General features: G+C 38.3%; 3 protein-coding genes across 4 annotated transcripts; 2 read left to right on the top strand and 1 right to left on the bottom strand.

The window, feature by feature from the left end:
- Positions 1-1,767: 1,767 nt before the first annotated feature.
- Positions 1,768-4,223, top strand: LOC139978509 (limbic system-associated membrane protein-like). The gene has a single exon (XM_071988795.1). The coding sequence runs from the start codon at positions 1,913-1,915 to the stop codon at positions 3,446-3,448; it is 1,536 nt and encodes a 511-aa protein (XP_071844896.1). The 5' UTR covers positions 1,768-1,912; the 3' UTR covers positions 3,449-4,223.
- Positions 4,224-10,616: 6,393 nt separating this feature from the next.
- LOC139978296 (uncharacterized) lies at positions 10,617-20,382 on the top strand. Of its 2 annotated transcripts, none has more exons than XM_071988361.1 (3): positions 10,617-11,348; positions 16,929-17,295; positions 17,658-20,382. In XM_071988361.1, the coding sequence occupies exons 1-3, from the start codon at positions 10,929-10,931 to the stop codon at positions 19,079-19,081; spliced, it is 2,211 nt and encodes a 736-aa protein (XP_071844462.1). In that variant the 5' UTR covers positions 10,617-10,928; the 3' UTR covers positions 19,082-20,382. The 2 variants fall into 2 exon arrangements, with proteins under 2 accessions (XP_071844462.1, XP_071844461.1); XM_071988360.1 differs by lacking the exon at positions 10,617-11,348 and adding an exon at positions 12,711-14,744.
- Positions 20,216-26,800, bottom strand: LOC139978298 (uncharacterized). The gene is made up of 4 exons (XM_071988363.1): positions 26,646-26,800; positions 24,258-24,401; positions 22,899-23,052; positions 20,216-21,553 (listed from the first exon to the last, which is right to left on the bottom strand). The coding sequence occupies exons 1-4, from the start codon at positions 26,650-26,652 to the stop codon at positions 21,478-21,480; spliced, it is 381 nt and encodes a 126-aa protein (XP_071844464.1). The 5' UTR covers positions 26,653-26,800; the 3' UTR covers positions 20,216-21,477.
- Between the last annotated feature and the right edge of the window lie 612 nt (positions 26,801-27,412).

The raw sequence follows: 27,412 nt of genomic DNA, 5'->3' as shown, positions 1-27,412 counted from the left end.
ATATCATATCTTGCCTTGGCATATTATTGACGGAAAATGATATAAACTTGGACTATAGTGACAGCAAGTCACTGTTCCTGCGTATCATGTAAAAAAAAACTAATTTAGAGGAAAATCTCATCGAATCCTAAAGCATTTGGAGGATATTTTAGAGCTCCTCAGTGTAATGGTGCTCTTAACCTGAAAGTCACCAAGGCGTATTAATGAGCCAGAGTGAGTCCTGTGCAGTTATTACACTTTTAAAGATAATCTGGCTCCACTTTACAAGGTGTCTCTGCAGTTCCTAATAACAATAAGATAAATAATCCTGTTAATAACTAATATAGGGAGTCCACCAATTTCCAAACCTACATTTTAGCCAAGGACAATATCCCTGTAACTGAGCTGTTTAATGAATTAGGCTAAATTTAAGGGGAGGCAACCTCAAATATTCATTAAAGGCTACCAAGAAGAAATGAAATTCAAACTTTGTGGTATTCCCATCAAAGTCTCTTCACAAACACATCACGGTATACGGATACAGTGGTACGACTTATCTTTCCCTCAATATGGAAGACCCTGCTGAGCAACCCTAAAATTTGTTAACAATTAACTGCAATGCCTCTTCAGCAGTTATAGGTGAATGGTCTTCACTGATGCACATCATTAATTTCTCCGGTATGTCTATATGATTCATGACGTAACTAATTATACCATTATACCTACATAAAATGCTATAGATTACACAAAAAGAACTAATTTGAGGTAATTCTTTTGTTTTTTGTAATATGTATCGAAAATATCGATAATAGCCAATATCTATAATATGCAACATTATTGATCCAACGTTCTGCTCGTAAAGGTACATATATATATATATATATATATATATATATATATATATATATATATATATAGATATATATATATATATTTAACGAATTGATGTTCGGCTGTAATAAAATACCAAGACAATTGGTGAATTGTAGCGCTAGGGTGCACAAGGAATGCTAAAATCATTTGACATTTTCGTTCCTTGTTCTGACATTTAAGTCCAATAAATCTATTGATGGATCTCTGGGCCTTTCAGGTCAACACCAAACGTGGAGTACAAGAGCTGCATATACTCCTAGTAAGGAATCTGTATATACTCATAGTAAGGAATACTCCTTAAGTTAAATACCTTGTGTACCTCATAATTTTGACCTATAGGAAGGGTGACTATGTCCATCGATCGTTGGTGGTTTACACTTACATTTTCGTACTTGTGCTCATTTCACCTTGCCTGCTCACATTGGTTCTAATGGGTCTGTACTCGTATATTCAGAGAAGTTATATTCTTGGAGAAGCACAACCCCTTCAGAATTGGAAACTAAAGGAAAACAGAACAACAGATGGAGGTATAGAAAACTACAACCAGATATACCAAATAAACCAAATGTATGTGTAAAGTTCCCTATTGTGGGTGACAAATATGTGCGCCAAAGTGTTTTGAATCTACATCACAAAAACAAGGTTAATAATGAAAACAATCCACCTTATTTAATTACAAAGTAATTGCTTATCGGTGGTAAGAGTGACCCCTTCAATGGGTGAAGAGAAGGACAATTACTGACGTCAAAACGATTAAGTCCATACTAGGTCAACTCAATGACGACTATGTCAAGAAATTCGTCGCTAGGTGTTCGCTGTTATTGCGTTGTACAAACAAGGACTTAAATTTGCAAGTCAGTAGTGAATTGGTGAATCATAATACCAAGGATCAGGTTTTGCACACGGCCTGTCTTTTTGTAACTGCATAAGAACAAGTGGATATCACGTTTGATGAACAGAGCTATCACGTTCACCGATGGTGTCCTAGTTTGAAATTTATTCATTGCAAAGAATCTAGTTTCAGTGACTTTCTTCAGATCGCTTAGTTTTTTGCGCCAAAATGAGACTGTTTTTGACAGGAGTGTTCTTCATCTTCACGGTGCGTCTTGTGACGTCCATTAGGTTTGCAATAGATCCTCCTGACGTCACGGTAAACAGTGGACAGACTGCAACACTTCAATGCCAAGTAATAAACAGAGGATCCTTCTCCGTTTATTGGTGGAGTGTTGCTCAGAGTCGTTATTTATCACGTGATACGACCTTCTATCCAGAGGCAGTTAATCCTCGTTTCACCATAGTTGGTAATCATCACCTGGGTTTCTACAACTTGCGTATTGCTAACGTGAACACTCAGGATGCGGGACAGTATCACTGTGTGATCGAACCCGTACCGGGAAAAGGAACATTATTCAAACCGGTTAACCTGATGGTTAGACTCCAATCACCTCACTCTCCAATTTGTACGTCACATCCTCGAGAAAATGTCAAGGTGGGTCAAGTTGTCACCATTTCCTGTTCATCTGAAGGAGGCGTTCCTCCTCCACATTTGACTTGGTTCCAGAACAGACATGCAGTGGTAGCTGGACCTTCATCTTCGTCTGTGTTGACATACACGTTCATCGTCGAAGGTGGACACAATGGCATTGAATTTACGTGCTCGTCATCTCATCCAACATTTACCCAGAGTAGGTCATGTTCGATCGTTCCTTTCCGACCACCACCGGAGATCAATATAGAACCAGCTCTTTTTCGAGGTTTCGTTGGTAGCGCAGTGAACTTCACATGCATACCCTCCCGTGGATCAATTACTGAATTTGAATATTCGTGGTTCTTTGCTAATCATCCCGTTAACTTGGATAATCGTAGAATGAAAATAGCAGCAGAGGGACGTGTTTTAATGATAAGCAATTTATTATTTGAGGATAATGGTGTTTCCGTCCGTTGTGTTGCTCGTAATTCTGATGGGATTTCTTCTGCTACTGCCGTTATAAGAGTTATCAACCTTACCACACAGTCAACGTTTATCGTGAACACTACAGAAGATACCACACAGTCAACGTTTAACGTGAACATTACAGAAGAAGACTTTGGAAATTTGACTACGATCTTTCCCGATTCAAAAACTGTCGAGTTTGGAGGTAGCGCATCGTCAAAGTCTAATTCTTTGATTATTGTTATTTTGATAGTAGCGATAGTTGTTGGACAAATACTTTTCATTGCTGTTGTGTATGTGATTCATAAAGTTGCAAATAGAATGAGGAAACCGAAAGATGAAGGTATGCCATCACTGGAGGCAGGAGTTCGGAGACGAACTGAAGAGGCAGTGTCCGATTCTGTTGGTGTAGGCCTACAGAGAAACAACGATCATCTCTACAAAAGTCTTCACAGATACGACACCGCTAATAATGCGCTTGGAATTACACCGACCGTCAGAGACATTGACACTTACTCAGCCGGGACTTTAAGCTTTACTGATGATGTTTATCATCAGGTCCCATCTTCTTCACCTGGTGAATATGAAGTCCCACGGTCTCAAACAGTTGAAGATTATGTAGAAATGCGATCATCAGTAACCAGTAGTGACCAACCTGAATGATGCTCATGCAGGTTGAGCGGAGAATTGTATTCATAGCTACATTGTAAATTGTACATTTGAAACAAATGTTCTACTAATTGCTTTGTTAGAATGTTATAAGGTTTGTCTATGTTATCTAAATATCTTTTGTAAACTTACAGTCTGGTACATGGATAGCTAACTTTACGGTACAACCGTGTTATAGTTTTCATAGTTACACAAAGGTACATGAAGAAAAGCTTTCGATATCTCTTCACTTTATTTCCATTTATTACACTTTACTACCAATGGCATTATAAATGATATGTGCATCGTTTGATGTATTATTTCAAATTAAATCAATTTGTATGTTTACCAACATAGGAACAAACAAATTTAACTGTTGTTTCTATATTGTATATACTTTGAAAAGAATGTAACTTTTGTATTTATTTTAATATACTTTCAAATGACTTGAACTGTTGTATATATATTGTATATACTTTCAAACGAATTTAACTGTTGTGTCCTTATTATATATATATACTTTCAACGATTTTAACTATTGTATCTATTTTATATACTTTCAAACGACTTGAATTTTTGTAGCTATATTGTTTATATACTTTCAAACGAATTTAACTGTTGTATCTATATTGTATATACTTTCAAACGAATTTAACTGTTGTATATATATTTTATATACTTTCAAACGAATTGATATACTTTACACGAACTATTGGTTATAACTTCATTACTGAATGAGAGAGAGAGCATAACATGTTCCACCTATTTAATAAAGAAGAAAACCATGTTACATCTTTTCGCCCTGTCTTTATTTTGAAGATTTCAAAAAAAAAGAGCTTCACGTTTCTAATGCCGTCAGTTGACAATTGCGATGAACTAAGAATGAGAGTACCCGGTTACGCATGCACTTATATAGTGTTATACGTTGGTTGTACATAACTATGCACTTATATAGTGCTACACGTTGGTTGTACATAACTGAAATGTAACAAGATTTCTTATTGCGTCCGATATACTGTATCGTATAGACTTGCTAAATTGGGGATTGAGCAATAGTGTACAACAGATGGATCACGAAAAAGAAGGGGAAAAAAGGTATCACTTGGAACGAATACCTGCTTTAACACCGCATGAGACCATTATAATAGAAACCCTGTGAAGCACATAGTTTAAGGACTATAAGCTATGCTGGTAACGCAACCACAAGACACATAAGTCAAGGGAAGCGGGGTTAAACTACCTTTACGATGATATTACACACAAGTATATTAAAATGAATACAAGCACACAATATTCCCTTGTAGTTCATAGGGTAAATACTATTCACCATAAAGTAATGATGGATTACCATATGCATACGTAAAACAAGATTAATAAATGGGAGTCATTATAATTTAACAGTGATGGTCTACTAATCTACTTATCTACTAATGCAAATGGCACGCCCATCTCATCCATTTAGAACGGTCCCTCAGTCTACGAATACTTCTAAAAGTTGGGGGGGGGGGGCATCGAATCCGTTCCCTCGTCAGTGTAAACATCGACCAGTCCTTCAGTAAGATGTCGACTACATCAACATAACCTAAATAATGTGTGGAAATGAATACAGTTAATTGGTAATGATCTTGTACAGCTTGTCTCTACTGCAGGTGTACGGAAGCTTGAAGTTTCATGGTGAATGGGATAGAATTGCTTGTAAACCTGGGGTTCTTTAAGCAATTTTTAGAAAAAGAGTAAATATTACAGAAAGTTGCAATCCCACCCTACCAGACAAGATTTTACTTAGACTTGGCCACCCATCCTCCAGGAAGTAGACAAACTTTCTTCCCACATATTTAACTCATTCTACCAGAGATTACAGAGAGCATGACATAACTCTTACACTTAAAGGAGAAAAAAACAAAGCCTGGCCAATTAGTATTGGATTCGAAGTGGAAAACACTATAATGTTATAATAAACACCGAATACTAACGATAACGTAATGAGTAACACACTAGGCTTAATAGGGCTTGTGGTAGCCCGCCAAAGGGCACAAGGGAGCCGACGTGCTCCTCTTAGCAGGAATAAGTCAAGCAAACACTATGGGTAATGTACACAGGGTCACTAACTCTGTGAACGTTACTAAGAGGCGAACAACAAAGAAAAGAGAGGAAGTGGAAAATAAAGAAGTGAAAAAGAAAGATATACTATACAGGGGACAAAACTATAGACACTACTTTTGGGAAATATCTGCTTGTCTGCGATTGGTCGGTTTAAGAGTTTTGAAAGCCCCAGAAGCTGAACTTATGTTAAACGAAGAACGAAATCTAAAACATAATAATAAGGAGCGCGCGTCTTGTTCCATTAATAGCATTATAGCTGTATTTTCCAACACATTCACTTAATACTGATAAGTGTATTGCGCAATGATAATTTCAACCCATCAAGACTGCCTTTGTTTATTGTTTGTCAGTAATGCAATGAGAGGGGTTAAGGTGTAACGTCGTGTAGGGGAGAGAGGTTAAGGTGTCACGTCGTGCATGGGAGAGGGGTTAAGGTGTAACGTCGTGTAGTGGAGAGAGGTTAAGGTGTGACGTCGTGTAGATGAGAGAGGTTAAGGTGTAACGTCGTGTTGGGGAGAGAGGTTTAGGTGTCACGTCGTGTAGGGGAGAGTGGTTAAGGTGTAACGTCGTGTAGGGGAGAGGAGTTAAGGTGTCACGTCGTGTATAGGGGAGAGGGGTTAAGGTGTAACGTCGTGCATGGCAGAGGGGTTAAGGTGTAACGTCGTGTAGGGGAGAAAGGTTAAGGTGTTACGTCGTGTATAGGGGAGAGGGGTTAAGGTGTACATCAAGTAGGGGAGAGGGGTTAAGGTGTAACGTCGTGTAAGGGAGAGGGTTTAAGGTGTAACCTCGCGTAGGGGAAAGGAGTTAAGGTGTAGCGTCGTGCAGGGGAGAGGTGTTAAGGTGTAACGTCGTGTAAGGGAGAAGGTTTAAGGTGTAACGTCGTGTGGGGGAGAGGAATTAAGGTGCAGCGTCGTGAAGGGGAGAGGTGTTAAGGTGTAACGTCGTGTAAGGGAGAGGGTTTAAGGTGTAACGTCGTGTAGGGGAAAGGAGTTTAGGTGTAGCGTCGTGTAGGGGAGAGGGGTTAAGGTGTACCGTCAAGTAGGGGAAAGGGGTTAAGGTGTAAAGTCGTATATGGGAGAGGGGTTAAGGTGTAACGTCGTGTATGGGAGAGGTGTTAAGGTGTCACGTCGTGTAAGGGAGAGGGTTTAAGGTGTAACGTCGTGTGAGGGAGAGGAGTTAAGGTGTAGCGTCGTGTAGCGGAGAGGGCTTAAGGTGTCACGTCGTGCATGGGAGAGGGCCTAAGGTGTAACGTCGTGTAGGGGAGAGGTGTTAAGGTGTAGCGCCGTGTAGGGGGAGAGGGTTTAAGGTGTAACGGCGTATAAGGGAGAGGGTTTAAGGTGTAACGTCGTGTGGGGGAGAGGAGTTAAGGTGTAACGTCGTGTAAGGGAGAGGGTTTAAGGTGTAACGTCGTGTAGGGGAGAGGACCTAAGGTGTAGCGTCGTGTAGGGGAGAGGTGCTAAGGTGTAACGTCGTGTAAGGGAGAGGGTTTAAGGTGTAACGTCGTGTGGGGGAGAGGAGTTAAGGTGTAGCGTCGTGTAGGGGAGAGGTGTTAAGGTGTAATGTCGTGCATGGGAGAGGGCCTAAGGTGTAACGTCGTGTAGGGAGAGGGCCTAAGGGGTAACGTCGTGTGGGGGAGAGGTGTTAAGGTGTAGCGTCGTGTAAGGGAGATGGTTTAAGGTGTAACGTCGTGTGGGGGAGAGGAGTTAAGGTGTAGCGTCGTGTAGGGGAGAGGTGTTAAGGTGTCACGTCGTGTAAGGGAGAGGGTTTAAGGTGTAACGTCGTGTGGGCGAGAGGAGTTAAGGTGTAGCGTCGTGTAGGGGAGGGGGTTAAGGTGTAACGTCGTGCATGGGAGAGGGCCTAAGGTGTAACGTCGTGTATGGGAGAGGTGTTAAGGTGTAACGTCGTGTAAGCGAGAGGTGTTAAGGTGTAACGTCGTGTAGGGGAGAGAGGTTAAGGTGTCACGTCGTGTATAGGGGAGAGGGGTTAATGTGTAGCGTCGTGTAAGCGAGAGGGGTTAAGGTGTAACGTCGTGTGGGTGAGAGGGGTTAAGGTGTAACGTCGTGCATGGGAAAGTCGTTAAGGTGTAACGTCGTGTAGAGGAGAGAGGTTAAGGTGTTACGTCGTGTAGGGGAGAGGGGTTAAGGTGTCACGTCGTGCATGGGAGAGGGGTTAAGGTGTAACGTCGTGTAGTGGAGAGAGGTTAAGGTGTAACGTCGTGTGGATGAGAGGGGTTAAGGTGTAACGTCGTGCATGGGAGAGGGCCTAAGGTGTAACGTCGTGTAGGGGAGAGGTTATTAAGGTGTAACGTCGTGTTGGGGAGAGAGGTTAAGGTGTAACGTCGTGTAGGGGAGAGGTGTTAAGGTGTAACGTCGTGTAAGCGAGAGGTGTTAAGGTGTAACGTCGTGTAGGGGAGAGAGGTTAAGGTGTCACGTCGTGTATAGGGGAGAGGGGTTAATGTGTAGCGTCGTGTAAGCGAGAGGGGTTAAGGTGTAACGTCGTGTGGGTGAGAGGGGTTAAGGTGTAACGTCGTGCATGGGAAAGTGGTTAAGGTGTAACGTCGTGTAGTGGAGAGAGGTTAAGGTGTCACGTCGTGCATGGGAGAAGGGTTAAGGTGTAACGTCGTGTAGAGGAGAGAGGTTAAGGTGTTACGTCGTGTAGGGGAGAGGGGTTAAGGTGTCACGTCGTGCATGGGAGAGGGGTTAAGGTGTAACGTCGTGTAGTGGAGAGAGGTTAAGGTATAACGTCGTGTGGATGAGAGGGGTTAAGGTGTAACGTCGTGCATGGGAGAGGGCCTAAGGTGTAACGTCGTGTAGGGGAGAGGTTATTAAGGTGTAACGTCGTGTTGGGGAGAGAGGTTTAGGTGTAACGTCGTGTAGGGGAGAGGGGTTAATGTGTAGCGTTGTGTAAGCGAGAGGGGTTAAGGTGTCACGTCGTGTAGGGGAGAGGGGTTAAGGTGTCACGTCGTGTAGGGGAGAGGGGTTAAGGTGTAACGTCGTGTAGGGGAGAGGGGTTAATGTGTAGCGTCGTGTAGGGGAGAGGGGTTAAGGTGTTACGTCGTGTAGGGAGAGGGGTTAATGTGTAGCGCCGTGTAGGGGAGAGGGGTTAAGGTGTAACGTCGTGTAGGGAAGGAGTGTAAGAGGAGTGCTGTCCCCTCCCCCTTTCATTTGTTGTTTTTTTTTAAAATGGAAGGTTCTAAGTTGCAAAAGGGTGCTGTATTTTCCAAGTGTGAAACAAAGCTGAAATGTGTACGTTTTACCCCATATACGTTATATTTATGTATTCTTCATATTTTGTAATATTCTACCTGTCCCTGACTATTTGTCTGGAGGTATAAAGCCGTCCCTAGAGTATACGTGGTTGAGCCTCTGGCTGAACCAAGCCAATATTTAGTCAGCAATATTTGTAAATTAAAAGAGTTTAGAATCAGCATTTGCAAAATCCATCTCTAACACAAAATGGAAGTATTAATATAAATTTAAGAAAACTCGGCTCAATTATGTCAAATTTAGACTTGTTTTTGCATATTGTCTTGTTCGTGAAGGAACATTAAAATAGCGATATCTCTCAAATGAAATCAGAACCTATCATCACTATCACATGGACCACACTGTTGGTAGGGATTGTCTTTCTCCCTGTGGTGCCTTACAAACCAGAATGAACGACGACGACACAAGCATGACATTTTAGACTCAAAGCGGTATATGCGGTGCTTTCAATGGAAGTTATATATAATCCATCATAGTAAGTGAATTCTAAAATATTGATACTGCTGTAATGATCTATACAATTTAAGGTAAAGAAGAGAAAGTGGGGGAATACGTCATTCCACTGTAGGCTTTTGTCACCTGTATCGAACTATGCTACTTCTGTTTTGGTGACATATTTTGCCTTACTCTAGAGATCAAACATGATGTTAATCAACTCGAAATCATTTGTGAATCCTAAAGCCGGATCTCGAAAGAGATACATTGAACAGACTCTGTGAAATAAAATGGAAATTAACGACCAAGGCAAATTAATATTGTACATATATATTTGAAATTACAATGAGATGAAATTGCTAGAACAGTGATTCGAACACAGGCCTCTCGCTCTATATGCGGACGTTTTGTCTCGTGGTAGCACCCTGCATACCAGGTAATTATAGTGTCCCCATCAACTTCAGACCTCATCCCCGCCCCCACCCTCCCCTGTGCATCGGCAAGTGAGTCTACAAATCTAGTGTTAGTTATACTTACAATCTAAGTTCTGTTTCATATGACGTCATTTTACTTAAATATAAAGAAAATAAATCATTTATCATGTATATACCGAAAATAAGTTAACAAGTCACACCTTTAAATAATTCTTTATTCATGCATAGTGTCAATATATGGTACAAGATTTTACAAACTGATTAACCTTAGCCTAATCAAGAACGTTGCTCAAAATAGGGCAAAAGTTTAAAATCTGGTGAAAATACTTGCATGAAACATATTTTCCTTTGATGAAAACTACGTTTTTCTTGTATGTAATTTCTTCCAGAAGAATTGTAGAGAAATAAGTTTATAATGGATTGCAAATTTATTTTTGCTTTAAAATTTGACTGGTGGAGGACATATTAATTTCTGTCTACACAGGCAAAAATCTTCGAAGTAGGCCTAGATAAATAATATGTCATTTGCTTTAGCTATCTACGTCTATTGTATTTTACACAGGTTTTGAAAGATCTCTTGTAAAAATTGTATATACAATAGATGACAGGGATATTCACGTGCCGTGTATCATGCATGCTTGCCACTTCAACTTTTAAGTTAAATATACGTTTAAAACCCGAAATCAATTAATTAAGAGGTTACGCACTATCCGTTCAAAATACATGGTCAGTAAGAGCATATAACCGTAGTTTAGTCCGTCTTTATGTTACTGTTGGAATACTAACAAAGTTATAAACAATTGAAATCAACATTGACCTTTGGCATTTTATTCTGACCACATGATCTGTTTAACATATATTAAACACGTTAGCGATGAGATCATACCTAATTTAGGCCTAGTTTATCGTATATGAGGAAGGAAATACTCCAGTTCTTTGTTTTGATTGTCAAAGGCTAAAGGGTTTGCAAGAACATACCTAAAAAATCAATGCCGGATATTCACAGTGTCCTTGTCTGATTTATTAATACTTGAAACAAGGAAGATGATGACATTGAAATATTGGTTTACAAGCAGTATACACCAATACCAAATCAATGTTTATATTCTGGTATGTAGTATTTTACGAGAAGATACATACAGTATTGACGCATCGGTGTGTAGATTCGATTGATTTGCTTTGAGTACGGTAAAACCCTTTGATGCAGTGATAGAAATTGAAAAGCAAATATGTTATAACGATTATTAACGTAACACAATGGGTTACACTGTTAAAACACTAACCGTATATGGTCTATGGACTCTGTTGTGCGTTCCTATTTTCTCCGTATGGAGCTCTGAAGTATTCATGGAGGTTGGACAAAATGTTACATTCACCTGTCTGTTATCACCTCTTGTGCAACATGAAGTTTGGCGGTATTACGTTTCCGATAGTGATATTATGGCTGACATCATAGCCTCAAAGGAGAAGATTACTTCCAATTATCCGGCAAAAGACCGATTCGACATCATATTAACTGAATCGGTTTCGTACAAACTAACGATAAGAGACCTCCACATCACTGATACCGGAGTCTACATATGTTCAGAGATGTCTAATCGGTTAACTGAGTACAAACTGTACGTTTATCCTCATGAGTACCCGCTCTGTAGCAGCGAGCCGATGGATCAAAATATGGTGAGATTTTAAATAAATTTATAGAATGACAATGTTGATAGGCACGGGCAAACAATGCTGAATATTCGGCTGGGTCAAGCCTTCATTGTCCATCCCCGCTACCAAGAGGGTATAACAATGGTACTGTAATACAGCCTACTCTGAAAGTAGATGTTTCAAGTAATCCACACAAAATCTGCAAGTCTGTACATTCTGCCTTTTGTTCACTATAAAATGTTCATCGTTGTCAGGGCATTCCTATTATATTGTGTGAAATGAGAAAGTGGCGCATATATCTGCGTCAATGTTAAGAGACATCAGAGTGTCATCCTACATTATGTCTTAATAAACAAAGATAAACTACTATACTTTTGAAATCTGGGTCACAGAACTGATATTCGATGTGAACAAGGTAAGGCCGCTTTAAGTTGAAAAGTACAATATATACGCTATAGGTTACAATGATATAAACTCCCAATGATAAAAATGTACACCGCCAATTGAAACTGACTCTTATTCTTCAATTGACACCTGACAGCGTTCAACTCCCTAATTTTAATTTTTATTTTATTAAATATATTGTCTGATTCTTCAAGATTCTGCATTGTATGACACTTCTCGTGTTCGAAGTCAGAGTAGTAAGCTTTTGGAACAAATGTTTAGTTCTTTGCTGAAGTCAGTTCACCGCCTTCTTTGCACAATCATTATGAACTGTATTGAATTATTTATTAATTACGTTAGCTTTCTGACAGAACATTGATCATGAAAATATTTTGTGCTTTAGAAGTTGATCATCGCTACAATGCCAGTGTCCTATCAGCCTCGGTATGGTCGCAAACGCTGCATGTTTTAATAACTATAAGTTATTTTCTTCTGTATAAGTACAAATTACTTCATACACGGTGAGATATATACACTTACTTATACTAGTACAAACTCAGTAGATCACATGTTAACACTCCACAATACAAATGTACTCATAGAAATGAAAGTTTACACTGAAGGTTTTCTACTGATGATAAATTAAGGTTTGATTCCTCAAATTCCAACAATATCAACCAAGGGCGTAGGAACCGGGGGGCTGGGGGCGCCAGCCCCCCCCCCCCGTGAAAAATATGGGGGCCGAAGTACCTTCCGCCCCCCGCTTCGCAAGTCAGAAAGCCCCTTTTTCATTTCCAAATGAGAAAAAAATCTCGTTTGGAGCACCAAATTGCATCTAAGGCCAGGGGAAAATGCAAAATTATTTACAAAATGGAGTGGGTGTTGAAGTGTGCTATATTGCACCAAATTGCATCTGAGGCTACCTGGAAATTCAAAAAATTCCAAAAATTCCCCCTCCCCTTAGACCCCTCCCCCAGGCCGGCCATCAGTCTTCAGCCTCCCCCCCCCACTCAAAAGTACCTTTCTACGCCACTGATATCAACATCATTATGCATTATTCTTCAGATATAATATCATAATATCATTGGTGTCTTTCATTTGACTTCAGATGTGTTTTTTTGTCAAAGCATCAAGGTTTGCAACTTTTAGTGGTCCAACAAAAGAAAATAATAGCAAAGAAGCAAACAGACGTGCTCGACCATTGTTCCAAATTCACTATTGTTACAAAAGTTGTGTGTGATTGGAACATTAATAGTGTATCGCTTTACGACTCTCACTGTTAATGCGTGTTCAATTACCATGATTCCTGCTTCAACGTGATGCTAGATACACATATAAACAATGTTATTATTGCAATCGTATATATAAACATAATGATATGGTGACTTAGCATTGTTGTATTCGATGTCAGAACTGACCTATTATATAGATAACCAGTGGCATAGGGTAGATCTTGGTTCATGCATTCCTCTATCAGTATTGATCAACCTAGAGGAAATGAGGGCTACGCTGTGACTCTGGTAAATAGTTTCCTGACAGGAAAATCTTGAACTCAAATATTTGATAAGTAGGAAGTGAGGTTACGAAGATATGACAATGGTCTTTAGTGTGAGTCATTGTAGTAGTTCAAAAGTAACTACATTATCAAGAATTCATGATTAATTTCTTTCATCGCTGAGATGTCAACTTTATTTGGAACCAGAGATGACTATGTGTAGCCCGTAGTCTATTTTACATGCAACTCTTCGACCGAATGACTTCGTGATTATTATTTGCTAATTGGACAGGAAATAGCTAGGGGATGCTCCCTCATTCTGGTCAGATATGTCGATTTCTTCGTCGAAATGAAACACAGATAACAATAGAATTATTCATCTAATAGTATTCGAGTATTTATATCTTCTTTACGGCAGTAAGGTGTGAATCTTCGCACAACTAATTCATCTAGCAAGATAGGCTACTGTTAGACTTTTTTTCCGTTATTTATGGAACGTTTTGTTATCTGTACAAACAATTAATCAATTTCTGTAAAAAAAAAAAAAAAATAGAGACAAGGCCTTTCAATCGTGTCGGAAGTTGACCGGACGTATTGCAGTGGTATATAAGGTTAACGGTCAGTGTTAGAGATAAGCATGTTAAAGCGAAGATGCTAAAGACTATAAAACTTATCTAAATTTACGTGATTTCACACGGTGTATATGTGCCCATTATTATACCACCTGATCTGACTTCCATAAACGTGCATTATTGTTTCATCGGAGAAATCGGATTAATAATTATTGCAGTATGTGTGCGGATGACTAAGTTATCTACTACATTACTACATCCACCTTAGAAGTAAAGTTAAGGGCAGATGATTCCCGATCAGCGAACGAATCTGCGAATGATTCTGTCTGTATTTACCGTTGCTAGATCGTCACGTTCAAACGACGTTATGGTTTACTCTGGATAATATTGTGTTCGCATTTAACTCTATAACTCTATATATATCTTAAAGACATAAGTTATCGATACCCCCAAAAATGTGATTTTTTTCATGGATTGTTTGCTATATTTTTAATTACAAGTATTTCATTAGTTGGAAGGAAAATGAATCAATTACGAAGAGTCCTGACAAGTATGAGATATTTAAGGTTCGTGTTTGTTGTGATTCAGCTTACCGTGTCTGAAGGAGATTGTCTGGTTATCTCAGACACTACAATACGACAGAATGACTCAACTATCTTACTCTGTGACTACGAGGGAGCAGCTATGACATGGAGATACTACACAAATGTATTTGATAATGTTGGTGACGTTGTGTCACGTGGCATTTTCGTAGAATCTCGCTTCCAGGGCCGCTTTTTCGTTCTTTACAATTCCACAGTTTACGGTATAGCTATTTTACAAGTTCGTGAATCTGACACGGGTATTTATAAATGTGCCTATGAGAGCAGACACATATCATCTACGGTTCTGCATGTTTTACCAGTCTGGTCACCAAACTGTTCTGTTTGGTCCCAAGACTTAGTGCAAGGTCCTTTACAAATAGGAAAGGTTTGTATGTGTGAACATTAACCCATACATGTTGTAAGCAATTCATTTCTTTATTCTTATAACATTAATATCCATGAACAAAGATTGAAAACCCATAAGTTAATATGCTATAGTATCCTATAGTGTCATTAAACTAACACAAATGTACAAAGTATAAGTGAATGAGGCTGTTTCTACCGACCCGGAAGTGAATCTTACATTGTGGTTACACGTTTTTTACCATACAGAAAACGTATTACATTAAAGCATACACAATCTATACACCATAAACGCGAATGATATAAACTTCTATAAGTATGTCAACAACATGTTACGTCGACAATGTAGCTTGCGATTACTAGCCTACATATTGCATTCTCATAAATGTGAGGCTCTCATGCTTAGGACATGAATGTTGACGATATCGAGATAAAGTCTCCTCATACACTTTGATGGATTCACCATCAAGTCATAAATAGGTGAATCATTGCAAAAACAATAGAAAAAATAGTAAGCTAGAGACAACCCAGTGACGTCACTATGGGGATGTACATTACATTCCAGACCCCCAAAACTCATGTAAAATTTCATCAGGGCGATGATCCATCCAGGCTGTCGGATAGATAGATAGATAGATAGATAGATAGATAGATAGATAGATAGACAGATAGACAGACAGACAGATATATCGTCTAAGATTGGTAATATCAGAGCATTCTTATTTCTGGACACAGTCAAATGCATTAATCATGTTCGTAAGACCAAGTACTATATTTGCAGTGACAATTTGCCGTTCATACGAACTCTGGACCACTAACAGTTTTTAGGTAAAAATATAATATTGAGCGTTTTTTCCCCTCCCATTTCTGGTTGTTAGTTCCGTGGCGGATTTGGTTACACAAGAGCACATGTGAATTTGTAGACTAGAGTGTATTCATGAAAACAGTTATTCTGGTTTGTTGATACACATAGGATCATTTTTCATCTGCTCATATGGCCATACCAATATGAAAAACGAAGGGCCCATAAGCCAGTGGTGGGACCCTTGCACAGAAATTTGTCTCAAAGTTTTATCAGGGTTTTGGCGTTTTTAAGGTTTTAGCGGGGTTTGGCGTTATTGCTTGATTTGCTGGGGTGGGAATGTCAACAAACATGAAAAAGATCGTATTAACAGCATCATTAAGAAAGCGGAGAGAGTAGTCGGGGAATCCTTGCCTTCCATTGACTCGGTTTACCACAGCCTTCTCGAGTCCAAACTGGACGTGGTATGGAAGGACCATACCCACCCCCTCTATGAGCTACTTCATATTAGTCAGATGTCCAGAGGCAGTGGCATGTTGCGACTTCCGTGTCTCAAAACCAATAGATACAGAGATTCTTTCATACCCCGTGCAATTAAGCTTTTCAATGAGGTTTTGTTAAGTTGACTCTCATATAGTGACTTTTTCTTATTATTCTTACTGTTTTATTGTACAATATACACATCTATTTTTGTAACATTTTCATTGTTTTATGAGCGAGTGCCTGAATTTCCCTTTGGGATCAATAAAGTTTCACTCACTCACTCACTTATCAAGTACTAGATATTACATCTTGAAATTTTCGACGTTTATGTCGTAAATTTGATGTTTTATTACATCATTTTGACGTTTCACGTATCGATCGTCGTCAAAGAATAACTTATCCAGTATTTCATCGCAAAATGCTATGCAAAATGATAAAACTGCAAGTCCAGGAATTTTGAACACTTAATTATAGGCCTACCCTGATCATAGTCATCTCAATATTTTAACAAGTTATATGTCTACAAACTTTCATATCGTTTAATATCGAAACATTAATGCCTTATCACGAAATTGTGACGTTTCATTTCGAGATTTCGAAGTTTTATACGAAAAGTTATCTACTATATATAAGGTGGCCTATATAGGCCTACATGGTGGCCAATATACATGGTGGCCTATATTCATGTTGGCATATTTACATAGTGGCCTATAAACATGGTGGCCTATATACATGGTGGCCTATATACATGGTGGCCTCTATACATGGTGGCCTATATACATTATGTCCTATATGTGGTTAGTGGGTTTTCACTACTGTTTAGGCCTATGTAGGCTACTGTTGTAAGGCGTTCAGTTTTGACAAACTTATGGAAATGAATTTGAATATGCATGCTATTAAAAATATATTTCTTTGTTACAGGAAAGTCAGAATATAATCCTAGCTTGCGAGTCCGGCGTTAAAAATAACTATCCATTGATACGTTGGTTTAAAGAGGGGAACGAAACCGAACTGGCTTCAGAAAATCAACGCAATGATCTACGGATCGAGACCACCTTAAAACCAGAGGACAAAGATATACGATACACGTGCGTTATAGGAACTGGTGATGTTGCCTCTCTTCCCTCCTGTTCCGTGATTCCTTTCCCGAGTAAACCTAATGCTAACATTACCCCGTTGACAGCAAGAAGGATGCTTGGAGAAAATGTCACTTTCACATGTACTGGTTCTGTGAAAAATGGTGATGTCAGAATTACATGGGACGATAAGACGCTACTTCAGTTTCAAGGTAACTGTTTATACTTTCACCGTATTGTAAAGGTTTTGGGCTTTCTAATAACCGGAAGTTAATCTATGCTCATTATTTAATTTTTGTGACACAAATGGCAGAAAATGAAAGGAAGGAATATACCAGAAGAAAATCTCAAATGATAGCATTTCAGCCCGTATACAACCAAAATGTATAAGTCAGTTAACAATAATTTCACAATTCTGTATACAGCTTAACTTATGTTGGCTAAGTCTTATGTTATACGTGCAAGCACTTATGTTAATAGTCCATCTTTGCAATATGTTATTGTTTGAAATGAAGTAATTGGTCTATGGTATCAGACATGAAAACTTATAAATGTTCATATGGTTCTATTTCAGGGCGGCATGGACTTAACCAAACAGAGTTGGTGATTACTAATTTAAAGGCAACAGACAACAACACAACTCTGGTGTGCATCGTTCAAGCGAGTACTGGTGCTGAAGAAAGTGTTAAAGCGACGTTACTTGTCGAAACTAACTCGAAACGGGATGGTACGGGTGACAGGAATATCCAAAAGGATGAAAATTTCAAAACAACTGGTGGTCTTGGTGCTATGGCTGGAATAATAGTAGCTGCCTGTTTAGCATTACTTGTGGTAATTATCGTAATTTTTGTTCTTATTAAGCGAAGAAATGTCTTTCACAAAAACGATCCTTCCGATCATGAAAAACCAGGCAGTGTTACTGATTATGATGATGCTTCGAAACAGAATGCAGACCGGCAAGTAGATGCCTTGGAGTATGCTGAAACTGTAAGATATCAGAAACATGATGAAACTCTAAACAACAAGCAGGTGACATATGACCAAGTACATAAGGATGTGGAAATTGACAATAATGAAGGAAACGGTGTAACGAGCAATTATGAACAAATGAAACCATCGAAAGAGAACCTAAAACATCATATTTCAGAAAACCAAGCTAGCAATCATAATGAGGACAACATTTTGCCCGTTTATGCCGAGGTTAAAAAAGGGAGCAAATCAGAGTTCGAAGGCCATAGACAAAGTCAATATGCATACACAGTGGTAGACAAAAAACATCGGAAATCGAAAACGAAAGATCAATTGAATTCATCTATAACAGATACCAGACCTGACTACCCTAAAGTCAGAGAAATAACGATGACTGAAAATCACGTGATTGACGACGATGTTTATGCAAGTCCGGATCTGCTTGATGACGGAAGAGATAAGAAAGAAATCACGAAGTATGAAAAAGTCAACAAGGAAATACAAATTAACGACAAAATGTCTGAACAGGTGTACGCCGAACCTGACATGAACGTAGTTTTAAGTGAGGGGAAAGGAAGGGAATTCTTCGCGCAATCGATACATGGTGAAAACATCATAGAGAGCAAAGAAGGCAACGATGGCTACGCAAAACCACAGTTTGAAGAAACGGACACTAACGACCAAAACCGTAGAAACGTTACCGAGTTAGAGGAAGGCGAAATATTTGAAAGAGGAGTCAAATCAAATGGAATGGCGCGGTATGAAGACGTGGATCCGACGAGAAATAGAGAAAATAGTGCCGGCTACGCTAAGCCAGATTTTAATCTTTCTGGGGATGGAGATATGATTGATGCTAAGGGTGCTCCAGCATCACCCTTATATGCTGAAGTACAACAACGTGATAGCGATGACAATCGCAATACCCCAAAACAGTTAGAATTAACCAAACCAAAATATGCAAAGGTGAACAAGAAGCCAAAGAAACAAGTCGAAGTTGACGCAGAAATAGTATTTACTGATGTTAAGTAAACATCTGAATAGGTAGTTTCTGACCAGAGACTTATTTCCTAAGAATAGACTGTTTGCAGCTACATTATAGAACTTTGATCTTTCGTCAGTACTCTAAGTTCTTGACTGAATCTGGGTATTGCGAATCCCGTTGAGTTAGGTAATAAACCTATCTATCTATCTATCTATCTATCTATCTATCTATCTATATATATATATATATATATATATATATATATATATATATATATATATATATATAAATAAATAATTAATTGAGTTAGGTAATAAACCTATCTATATATAAATATTCGTCTTGTAGGCTCCCAGTATTATGTACATATCTTTGATAATAATTAAAAACTAATTAAAATGAGATGGTGTACTGTTCCACTGTTATATATGAACTATTAATGAAAGCAATGTAAGCTGTCATGTTCACTATAGTAAAACGTCAAAATAGAAAGCTGTTGATGTGACAAGAGTGACGGCCACGTCCAAAACATTGGTTGAGTTAATTTGAGTATAATAAGGTCGAAAAACTGAAACACCGTTTTGACGAGCAAATTATTGACCGTATATAATGGTAACAATCCGAAAATTACCGTTTCGCACTTATTTCCTAACTGTCTGTTGGTTTGTAACATCCTTACATACTACTGGGTGCTACTGATATTACTGTTGGTGTGTAACTTCCTTACATATTTAGGGAGTATCTTTACTCAAAAAAATTTCTGTACGCTCCGCGCCAACCTATGGTGGCGCTCCGTTGCATGTACTCTGAGGTTTGTAAGGTACCTGAAACAAATATGGATTATTTCTTTGCCAGAAATGTTTTTACTAAACAAAAGGATCCATGCAGTTTGATGAAGTAGCAAAGGCTTGGATTGCACCTCTGGTTACAAACTTGGGAGACATACTTCTGCATGCCCCCCCCCCCCCCATTCCAATTTTAAAATTGCCTAGGGCAGCTACCCTATACCTTGCTTCCTTCCCCCACGGTGTTTAAACAGTTATGTATTTGTGCGTAAAGCACATAACGGCTTGTTACTGCAGTATTAGCTATTTTTGAACATTCTATAAAATCGTGCACCAAAAGAACTAGCGACAGGAAAATGCCTGTGAACAGCTGAAAGAAAACAAACAGGAAGATAATCATGTGAAAATATGAGTCTTATATTAATTCATCTTAACACAGTTTACAAGTAGAATGACATTGGGAGTGAACAGAATAATTTCAAAAGACATACAGGGTTGATCCAGGTGCTATTGCTAATATCTGACCAAACATGTAACCTTCGACATAGTACTGTAGAGAGGCATTTAGAATATTGGCACTAATTAATCTATAGGGACTTGATGTTAAACAATATCGAGAGTAGTTCATATCATTAAATATTTCACACAATGGTTTCTGCATTTTAATACTGGTATCTCTAACGGATCCTGAGATCGTAAACTCAATTAACACCGTAAACATCAACAAATACTAGAAATGTTGATGTAAAATTTGGCAGGAAAGGAAATGACAAACAAGGCTTCTGACTTGGTTTGGTCAAATCAAGTCAGAAGCCTTGTTTGGTGGGTGCACCCTTGGTTTAAAACATGTTACAGAATTAAGTCATAATTGCTACAACATCAGAGATTTGGTGGAGAAGTATCTGAAAGTCTCACTCACTTATGGGACATGAACTATACTTAAAGACACTAAGATAAGGACATTATCAGATTTATTTCTCCATGGCAACACTTTAAATACTCAACAAGAGAAGCCTTCTGTGTGCCAGGAAGATGTCACATAGACGCATCCTTGACACAGCATGGATATGAACCTTTCTATCAAAATCAATTCTGTCATAAACATGATTGTTATCAATTAATGAAAACTGTGGTGTTATTTCAATAACTGCCAATATTTGGAAGAACCCTGCTGAGTAGTTGTTTCCTTGATCAGATAACCCATTTAACCCTCAGGTTTTCACAATGCTGACCTCAAATAACCTTTACCTTCAACAAACACAATATCAACCAACAGTGGACATTTTAAGAAAACATGTTGACAATGTTCTCAGATTTTGATCAGTGGTGACCTTAAATGACCTTCAATCTCCACCAATGCAAGCTATGCATGGTGAGTTAAGTTTACAAGTCAAGGTATCATACATTCATGCACTGCATTCATGATGACTGCAAAAGTAATCCCTGAATCACACCACTGACATATTTGCAAACACACGCAGAATTTTTATGAAAGTTAATAGAATATGATAAGAGTATACTAATGGTACATCAGAGCTGCTAACATGATTATAACTTTTACATGCATAAATATAAAGATATGCTCCAGTCGACCAAAGAATGGCAAAGATAATCTCTCAACGGAGTACTTGAGCGATGGTCACATTTGCAGTAACTTATTACGACTTGTTGGTGTTAATGATATCAGTGTACAAGTACATCTGTCCATTGACTCGTTTCCACAGGACCACAAACCTGCAGGCAAGTAGGAAAAAACTAATGAAACTTTCAGACAATAACTGCTCAATTTCAACATATTACTAGCACCAAATGTTTACTGTCATGTTTAACATTTAAGCGTTAAATCAAACTTTTATATTTATACAGCACGTATGAAAAGATATATAAGTAGACAACATATAAATGGACCCTGATATATGGTAGGGCACCATTAAATTTGACAAGGTCAGCTCAGATACTCATCCAGAAAAAAACATAATCTTCTGCCAATATTCTGGCCCACTCACTGTGGCAAACATATTCATTCTGGCAAATTCATGAACCTTAATTAGACCCCACCCCCTATTAAATTCCAGAATTCTTTGCTCTTCCTCAATACAGTATCTATACAAATAGGCAGTTAACAGCAATATTAGGCACATGTTAGTGATTGGAATAAGGGTGAATCTGCCACATACAGGATAATGTTAAACTTTAAGTGATGCCATGTCATCATTTCAACCAGGTAGAATTATTATCTTTTTGAGCTATCCATAGTTTGGCAGATCACCTTAAAACTATTTATTACTTACAACCAAAGGAGTACAAACAATCATATAGCAATACATGCAGAATGTCTATTACACATCCTCCATATGAAGGGACTAATGAAAGGAAACCAAGGTAAGATGCATCCATCTTGATTAAAAGTAAACATTCTTTACTTGGTGGTAGGACAGGGAACACAGAGTGGGGAATGGAGGATGGCCAGCTACGCCGTTGATGTATATACGATTGCACAACAGCGTTGCAAAGAGTCATATACGACTCGAGTCATTAAAATTTGAAGTAAAACCTCTTTAGGGGGTTGTGAAGTTTTTCCAGAGACTTATACAGAGAATTGAGTTAATGACGTGACCCCAGTGAGAGAAACCACTGGCAATGACTTAACCATAATGACTCCCTACGTCTTTATTCCTTACAAATATGAGACAGCAAATATGTGTTGCTTCAAGAACATTGATAGTGGACTCTTCCTTATAATACATTCCGGGGTGATAACCAGAGAAGAATGTGTACAATCCTCTAGAGTAAATCACGTCAGTTTGGCGAAAGTGAAAACGGAGCTCTTAAAAACACACGTTTTCCTTCGGAATGGTAAATTCGGAAGGAAGAGAGAGTGCGCTGTGACCTGGGGGAGAGGTCACCGGGGGCGCAGTGCTAAAATTATACCAGTGGCGTCTAGGTAGACTAGGAAATGTGCGTTAGTGTTGTAGGAGACAGGTAAGAGAGGAGTGAAGTAAATTACTCTAGAGTAAATCACATCACCTCATTGTGCTACTGGGTAATGGGTAAATTGATTCCTGTTATGTGTACTTACTTCCCTTCATCTGCAACACTACCATCAGCAAGGAAGAATGTGTACAATCCTCTAGAGTAAATCACATCACCTCCAGCAGTGCCAATCTCTTCTTCGACTAGTTTTACAGACTTTGGACCAGAATCGTAGACTCCCTTAAACAATTTTGCAACTCCTGAAATGGAGCAGAAGTTGAATTTGAAGAAGACATTGACATACATGATATACTGTAAAATGTTGTACATAAAATACCAAACAGCAATTTGGAGCAATCCAATGACATTGACATACTGTACGAGATATACTAGCTGTTGTACATAAAATACTGTACCAACAGCAATTTGGAGCAATCCAATGACATTGACATACAAAATATACTGTAAGCTGTTGTACATAAAATACCAACAGCAATTTGGAGCAATCCAATGACATTGACATACAAAATATACTGTAAGATTGTACATAAAATACCAAACAGCAATTTGGAGCAATCCAATGACATTGACATACAAGATAAACTGTAAGCTGTTGTACATAAAATACCAAACAGCAATTTGGAGCAATCCAATGACATTGACATACTGTACGAGATATACTAGCTGTTGTACATAAAATACCAACAGCAATTTGGAGCAATCCAATGACATATACAAAATATACTGTAAGCTGTTGTACATAAAATACCAAACAGCAATTTGGAGCAATCCAATGACATTGACATACTGTACGAGATATACTAGCTGTTGTACATAAAATACCAACAGCAATTTGAAGCAATCCAATGACATTGACATACAAAATATACTGTAAGCTGTTGTACATAAAATACCAAACAGCAATTTGGAGCAATCCAATGACATTGACATACAAAATATACTGTAAGATTGTACATAAAATACCAAACAGCAATTTGGAGCAATCCAATGACATTGACATACAAGATATACCTAAGCTGTTGTACATAAAATACCAACAGCAATTTGGAGCAATCCAATGACATTGATATACGAGATATAATAGCTGTTGTACATAAAATACCAAACAGCAATTCGAGCAATCCAATGACATTGACATACAAAATATACTGTAAGATTGTACATAAAATACCAAACAGCAATTTGGAGCAATCCAATGACATTGACAAACACGATACAGTATACTGTAAGCTGTTGTACATAAAATAACAAACAACAATTAGGATCAATCCAATGACATTGACATACAAAATATACTGTAAGATTGTACATAAAATACCAAACAGCAATTTGGAGCAATCCAATGACATTGACAAACACGATACAGTATACTGTAAGCTGTTGTACATAAAATACCAAACAGCAATTTGGTGTAATTCAATGACATTCAATGACTTTATTTTACCTTCATGTCCTTCTAACATGGGAGAGCCAGTAGCCAGCACCTTGCAGTCTTCAGTGTAGAGATTACTCAAACCAACAAAGTCTGCAGATCCAAAACAGTTCTCCAACTTACGGTCTGCAGCCTCAATCTCTTCTTTGATAGTACCTTATGGTGGGAAAACAAAATAAGATGAACTAACCTGTTAATGCTCAACAAATGGCTATAAATTAATCCCTACTCTACATGATATAAGGACTTCTTTATTACTACCTTATGGTGGAAAAACAGCGAAGTCCACGGAAATTTACTTCTACCGATTTAATTCGACATATCATCGATTTAAACTGGTAAATGTCGAATTAAATTGACATATCATCGATTTATTTTACATATCATCGATTTAAATTGGTATATGTCGATTTAAATCGGTATATTTCGATTTAAACTGGTATAAGTCGAATTAAATTGGTATATGTCGATTTAAATTGACGTATACCGATTTAATTCGACATATCATCGATTTAAACTGGTATATGTCGATTTAAATCGACATATACCGATTTATTTTACTTATCATCGATTGAAATTGGTATAAGTCGATTTAAATCGATGATACAGTATGTCGAATTAAACTGGTATATGTCGATTTAAATCGATGATATGTAGAATTAAACTGGTATAGGTCGATTTAAATCGGTAGAAGTCAATCTAATCTACTGGAAACTGGTATAAGTCCAAGGAAGTTTGTATATGTCGATTTAAAGCGGTATAAGTCGATCTCCCACGATTTGAGACTGATGGCCTGCCATACAGTTATGCATAGTCCTGACTGGAGGAGCTGACCTGACCCTCCTTATTGTGATAGCCTGCTATATCAGCACCCACATTCAAAGGTGAGCCTCATGTATTACAGAATATGAGGATTTGACCTCTGAAAGGTAAGATATTTGCAAGTGTTTGTTTTGCTACACTCTACTGCTCAAGCATATATATTATTCATTAGTCTTGTTTATACACAGCCAGTTGTGAGTTCCAGCTCATTGAATATGAAGCCAGTAAACTGAGTTCAACCTCATTACAAAGACACAAATAAGTCTTTGAGGGAAACTTTTGTATGACATCGCAAAGCACAATATGAAAACTGGTAAATTGCCATTTATAAGTGCAAAGATGATATATCTATAGCATTTTTTGTACACAGGAACCTGCAGTCTGTTTTATAAGAGAACAAATTTAGAGCCTCCAAAACTATTCAGCACACAAAGTTTGAAAAGTATATTATTCCCTGCCTTCTCAAGCATCCATGGTTATAAAACTTGGTGCCACATTTACAGTATCTGTTATCTTTAATCTGTTATATGTGGAAATCATAGCACTCCTCGATCCATTGATTTGTCACAGTGATATGTGAACAAATAAAGACACACGAATTGGAGATGCATCTATACATATATATATATTTAAAGTTGGTGACTTTGTGATTCATTGAAGTTTGTGGCAAGCTACTTTACACTAACTGCTAACTGCTACATGATGGTACAAGCTACTCTAAAACTGCTGCAAAACTATATAATTCAACGGGACAAACTAAAACGAATGACAGCGAATGACCGAATGACAATTGACTTTGTACAGGGTTAATTATCATTTGCGAATGACAGCGAATGACAGCGAATGACAGCGAATGACAGCGAATGACAACGAAGGACAGTGTTGAGTGGAGAATGAATGATTAACGGAGTGGAGTAAATGCGGTTATTGATTTTCTGCGAAAAAATGATTTGAGGAAAATCGCATCACGTGGTTGCAGGGTTTTGGTGTAATTTACGGATAGAAACCACATTGCGCTTGAGTGCTGTGCTTTTTACCTCTGTAGATTTATATTAAAAGATAACTGAAGCCGTTTCAAGATTATATAGTATTGTTAGTTTCTAACAATTAATATCGGAAGAAAATGACGTTAAATTTACTTTTTAAAATCAGACTTACAATTTCGCTTACTATAAGGTGCGTTTTTATCTTGTCCGTATTTTACTAGATCTAGATACCCACGAAGTCTGAACTGTGATATCCATTTGAAGCAAATGTCCGTGCTGTCATTACTGTCATTCGTTTTAGTCAACGCAATATTTTAGTGTGTACAACATATTGTCATTCGTTATGTGTAACGCAATTGTCATTCGTTTTAGTAACACCCTAATTCAACCAACTACATATTGCTTTGGACTACGGCCAATCTGCTACTTCTTCTTAACCGACTTGAAATAGATGAAATTTACAACTTAAATACTTTTGGCAATGACCAAACATTGGCCAGACAGGAAGTTACTCTGTCCTCAAGCAACCTTCCCCCTCCCACTCTTATATGTTAATTATACATAAGTTTATGCTTAGATACGCCATGCTTACTTGACATTGTTACAGACGGTTGTTTCGCAGATCCGAACGTAAGTAGCTGTGCGCCTCGACTTTCCTATCTGACAGGTACCTGATTATTGTATAATGCCCTGAAGTTGTCTGGTATGCGACCTGTGGACTTTAGTTTGTAAGTGCAGGCAGGGAGCACGACCTGGGAAGTTAGTACGGAAGCTGTAAGGGGACATGCGAGATGCCGAGATATCGTGTTAGAATGCGTACCATGATATCTCGACAAAAATACGTTTTTGGCCAAGTTACAGACTTACAGTAACTCGGCAGCAGGACTAACGTTTGATTTTGTGGACTTACTGATTTACGGTAACTCGAAAAGGAGGACAAACATTTGAGTTTTGTCGAGTTACCGGTTAACGATAACTTGATATCTCGACGACAAAAATGTATTTCAAAGGCCCCGGGACGGGACGCTCTATTACTTGGATATATAATTGGTAATCAGTGGCGCGCTATGGGTAGCCATACCCTTCCACCTCCCCACACCTCCGATCGTCATGCGTGGAAAATTGGTTCAGTCGGGTATTGTTTTGCTTTAAGCCGGGGAAGAACTGACCCCAATATACGAGTGTACATTCCCCATTCTTTCCACCCCAGACAAACTATTTATTAGCCAAATTTATTAACGTACTTTAAATGCATCAGATTGTGCTATCATGGTTTTTATTTTGCTGTGCCAACCACAGTGTACATAACTGATGTAATGTTTACATTCTGATCCAGGGGCGTATCATTATTACGTAATA

Source organism: Apostichopus japonicus, chromosome 13 (genome assembly GCF_037975245.1).
Source record: "Apostichopus japonicus isolate 1M-3 chromosome 13, ASM3797524v1, whole genome shotgun sequence".
NCBI lineage: Eukaryota > Metazoa > Echinodermata > Holothuroidea > Aspidochirotida > Stichopodidae > Apostichopus > Apostichopus japonicus.
Note: the sequence above shows the minus strand (reverse complement) of the source record. Positions and strands in the feature narration are given on the sequence as shown.